The sequence below is a fragment of the Arachis ipaensis genome, chromosome B10, assembly GCF_000816755.2.
Source record: "Arachis ipaensis cultivar K30076 chromosome B10, Araip1.1, whole genome shotgun sequence".
NCBI lineage: Eukaryota > Viridiplantae > Streptophyta > Magnoliopsida > Fabales > Fabaceae > Arachis > Arachis ipaensis.
The window spans coordinates 698,066-703,343 of NC_029794.2; the positions used below are offsets into that span (position 1 = coordinate 698,066).

General features: G+C 29.2%; 1 protein-coding gene across 1 annotated transcript in view; it reads left to right on the forward strand.

Moving 5' to 3' along the window:
• The window catches only part of LOC107622169 (SRSF protein kinase 2-like), a 4,540-nt gene continuing 454 nt past the window's right edge, over positions 1,193-5,278 (forward strand). Inside the window, exons 1-3 of the mRNA XM_016324059.2 lie at positions 1,193-1,507; positions 2,697-3,467; positions 4,989-5,036. Of these exons, the coding sequence (XP_016179545.2) occupies positions 1,319-1,507; positions 2,697-3,467; positions 4,989-5,036 (1,008 nt within the window). The 5' untranslated portion in view covers positions 1,193-1,318. The remainder of the gene's footprint in view (positions 1,508-2,696; positions 3,468-4,988; positions 5,037-5,278) is intronic.

The window sequence follows — 5,278 nt, forward strand, 5'->3', positions numbered from 1 at the left end:
ACTTATATAGTTATAAATTAAGATATATTTAGGTTAGATTGTTAAAAAAGCTATAAATAAATATTTGAATAGATCTCCATAAATTTTGTATCGAATATTTTATTCTAATTAAATTTTATTATGTTTGAGTGAGGTTTTTGAATTTTATTTTTGTAAAATAAATAGATTTCTCTATTAGTCATCAGAGTCGTTAGCCTTTTTATCTCTCATCCCAACAGGTCAAAGACTAATCCGTCGCGGATCGGAACTCCATTTAAGGGTCTGCCGCTGGCCAATGGATTACTGCATGCATAAGGCGGGATTCGAACCCCCGACACTTGCTTAAGCGGACGAGTGAGCTAACCACTCGACTAACCCAAATTGGTTAGAGTCGTTAGCTATTAACGAAGAGATTCTATATGGTCATTAAATGACGTATCCATGATTATGTCACGTATCAAGATAAATACATCCACATTAAAACACAGAAGATAATGACATCGTTTCATAATTTCTCAAAACGATGCATTTAGTGAAAATTAGGTCTCCAACAAATATAATAAAAGGTTGATTTGTGTAGATGTAATTTTTGACAAAATGACATATATACTTATTAGTGATACACTTGATGCATATAGACAACAATAAATTAAACAACAATATTATAGTAATTTTATAGTAATAATTTTAGTAATTTTATTAGTTCCAGTTAATTCAGTTTTTAAAACCTTGATTGAAACTAAATTTATTTGTCTTTTAAAAATTGTGAAAATAAAAATAATAAATTTTGTGAAAAGAAGCACTATTATCATTTTCATCGTCAGAAATAACAATAGTATAATCTCATAGAGTAATTTTATTTAACTTTTATTAATTTTGGAAGAATATTTATAAGAAAAGTCTAAATAAAATATTGGATATTTCTTGAAACCAAAAGAAATATTGTGAAATAAATTCTTCCTAGCTCTCTAAACAATTATAAGGAAAAAAAAAAAAGAAAATATATATAGAAAAAAATTTCAGCCATGCATGCACACTCTCCCCCGAAATTTCCGAAACAAAAGCTTCAAATTCTAGTCACCTTCGTTCACAATCATACAAATTATCCCAACATCTAATAATTAATTGCAAAAGAAAAAAAAAAGGACGGCTAAAAAATAAACACTAAAAAAAAAAACAACCTTTTTGGGTGGCAAACAAAAACAAAGAGAAAAACATTAAAAAAATAAAAATAAAAATAAGATCACTTTCCAAAATTTGAAGCAAAAGGGTGAAACATTATCCTTTTTCTTTTGTGGTGAATTAATTGTGATCATATATAGGAAGAAGGTGGTGATTGATGATGTCGTGTTCTCCATCATCATCATCATCTGAAGAAGAAGATGAGAGCTTTGAATCTTATCGAAGAGGAGGGTATCATGCTGTTAAAATTGGTGATCAATTTGCAGGTGGTAGGTACATAGCACAAAAGAAGCTTGGTTGGGGTCAATTTTCCACCGTTTGGCTTGCTTATGATACTAAAGATGAGGTATATATAAATATATAATTATAAATTTAATTTTAATTAATCGTGTATTGAATAGGTTCCTTCAAATTCATGTTATGATTATTTGTTATGTTATGAGGTTATTTGTTATGTTATGTTCTTAGTATTATTAAACTTTTTTTCATGTCATTGTGGCAACTAACTTTGAAATTATAGGTATACATAATTTTTGTGTGCTAGTTAATTAGGTTAATTTTTTTGGATATGGGATAAAAATGGGTGTAATCCTTTAACATTGGAAGTTATAGTGTTTTACAAAATTCTGGGGCTATAGAATTCGCAGAGTGCGAATTGTCAAATCAATTTTTTTTAATTTATAAAGACAATACACAGACTGCGTATTGTATTATTTTAATGTTAAATTACAATACGCAGACTGCGTATTGTATTATTTTAATATTAAATTACAATACACAGTCTGTCTATTGTAAATACACAGTTTGCGTATTGTCAGTATAATACGTGTTCTGCGTATTGTGCTTGTACAGAACAACGCCCCCATAACACTGTAAAATTCTATTTTTTATAACATTAACGTAAAACTCTCTTCATTCTTCCATATTAAAATAAAAAATCCAGTTAATTATCCATCATGAGTTAACATCCTTTTCTTTTAGATTTTGAACAGAGTCTGTTGTTGTTTCTGTTCATTCCTTTTATCTTGATTGTTCTATGAACTATATATTTTGACTGTTAGATTTTTATTACCTACGGTTTTGTAATTATTTTTTTAAGGATAAAAAAAATTATCTATCATGATTTGTCAATTTTCTCTATTTGGCTGACAGTGGAAAAATTTTTTTTATCATATTTTTATTTATCAAATTAAGATGATCTCTTGAGTTTTTTTTTTAACTTATGTTAATATTTGTAAGCCACTTTATTTTTTAAATATAATTAAGAAGTATTTATTAATATTTTTTATTTTTTAAATTTTGTGGAAAAAAAAACTATATTTGTACAAACATAATTATTATGATCGATGAATGAACAAGTTTGTTTTCTTATGATTTTTCAGAAGGGTAATGCTAGGTAACCAATAATTTTTTTGAACAACATGAACAACCACCAATCAAATTAAAATATACTATACCTCCAAATCTTAATATTAGAATAATCATGTTCACATTGTTTAGTAATTTCATTGTCTACCCGTACTTTTCCTTTTCAGAAATATGTTGCTCTAAAGATCCAGAAAAGTGCAGCACAATTTGTTCAAGCTGCACTTCATGAGATTGATATCCTTTCAGCCATTGGAGATGGCACTCCTTCACACACAAAATTTGTTGCTCAACTAATTGATCACTTCAAGCACACAGGTCCAAATGGAAATCACCTTTGCATGGTTCTTGAGTTTCTTGGTGACAGTTTGCTTCGTCTAATCAAATACACACGTTACAAAGGAATTCCATTGAAAAAAGTTAGGGAGATTTGCACTTGCATATTGATTGGTTTGGATTACTTGCATAGAGAACATGGCATCATCCACACTGACCTAAAACCTGAAAATATTCTTCTTATTTCTCCCATTAATCCATCTAGAGACCCTTTAAGCTCAGGAGCATCTCCCATTCTAGAAAGACCTGAAGGAAGCATCTCTCCATCTCCTAGTCACATGGAGAAGAGGCTCAAGAGGAGGGCGAGGAGGATGAGTATGAGTTTATCGATCGGCCGAGGCGATTCGATAGACGAATATCCGAAAAGGAACATAGAAGAAATTGATGTTAGGTGCAAGATAGTTGATTTTGGGAATGCTTGTTGGGCTGATAATCAATTTACAGATTTGGTTCAGACAAGGCAGTATAGGGCTCCTGAGGTTATATTGCAAGCTGGCTATTCCTACTCTATTGATATGTGGTCTTTTGCTTGTATTGCTTTTGAGCTTGCCACTGGTGACATGTTGTTCAACCCTAGGGCTGGACAGGGTTTTAGTGAAGATGAGGTATGTATCATATTTTTTTATGATGATTGCACTGCTAGAAAAATTACTTTTAGCTAGGGGTGAGCACGGGTAGGGGTATCCGATTACCCGTCCGAACCCGAATCAAACCAATTAAATTGGTTCTGGAACTAACGGGTAATCGGGTCCAACTCGAACCAAACCGATGGCTATTTCTAGTGATTGGTTTGGATATCGGTTCTGAGGGTGCAGAACCCGAATCAACCCGTGAACCCGATGATATATTAATTAAATAAAAAAAATATATTTCTATTACACTTTTGCATTTAGCTTCTAATATGTTTGGTATTTAATATGCTTGGATTTTAATGTGTTTAGTTTTTAATGTATTTGGTTTTTAAAATGTTTGGATTATTTCTATTGATGTTACATGTTTATTGTACTTGCTGAATTTTTAAGATAAAAATTTGGATTTTTTTATGAATTTCAAAGTCATCGGGTACCTAATTACCCGAACTTCGAACCGAACCAATCCATTCTTAATCGGTTTGGTTTGGTTCGGGTACATACACAAAAAAATACAAATCCGAACCAAACCAAACCAATTACATTTTAATTGGTTCGGTTATAATTTTACCTTAAACCCGAACCAAACCGACCCGTGCTCACCCCTACTTTTAGCGACAGTAAGAATAGCTACTAATATGTTTATAAATAATTAGATATTAATCGTCTTATGTTTTGTCGTTAAAAATTTTTAGTGGCAATTATTATACAATTGTCAATGAATTTTTTTTAATAATCATAAAAAGTATATAATGGTCATTATAAGATATAATAATAACGACAAATATATAATTATTGTAAAAATATAAGTTAAATAAGACACATAGTGATTATTATGTTATTGTCACCAAAAGTTATTTTTGTTATAGTGCTAATCCAACTTGAATGGTATTATATTAATATTTGTAGAGGTTAACTGATATTACATTCGACATTTTTTTATTTGTCATGTCTATATTATTAATTGACATCTTTAGAAGATACATAAATAAAAGTGGTTACTTATATAAATATGTCTTTAGATAAAAATGATAGCTGAGATATAGAAATATATTATTTTAAATAACTTAATAAAATATGTCAAATTATTTGACTATTCTTAATTATCATCTTCACGTAAAGATATATTCATGTGAATAAACACTATTATTCTGTTAATAAAATTTAAAAAAAAACTCTTATTAATTTTTCTGTCGCTAATACAGCTATGTCTGTCACTAATTATTAATTAAAAAAAATCATCAAAAAAATCTATCGCTAATGCAAAAAATTCTAGTAATATTTATAAACAGAAAACTGTTGTATATACCATCAGTTAACCCACAAAGGAGGTGGGTGTATGTCATTACACAACACAAATGTTGTATATTCCATGGTTATTTGTTTTTCCATATAATTATTATTGCTTCAAAACTTGATGATGAACTACCAAATAAAGTCTTTAAGGTGACAAAGCATATGGGATAATATTAATCTTATGCATTATGTTGTTTGCAGGATCACCTTGCTTTGATGATGGAACTCCTAGGAAAGTTCCCTAAGAAGGTATATATAATAAAATTATCAATCCCGCTACGTTACCAATAGCATTTCTGTCAACTTTTATTTATAATTGTGTTTAATGAAAGTGTCTTTGTGGATGTGTCTAATAAAAATGTCTTTTTTATGACTGTGTTTAATAGAAGTGTCTTTATAAATATATTTTCTAAATGTGTCTCTTTATATATATATGTTTAAAATATAATAATTAATTATTATTGACAATAAATTGAGATAATATGTAATTT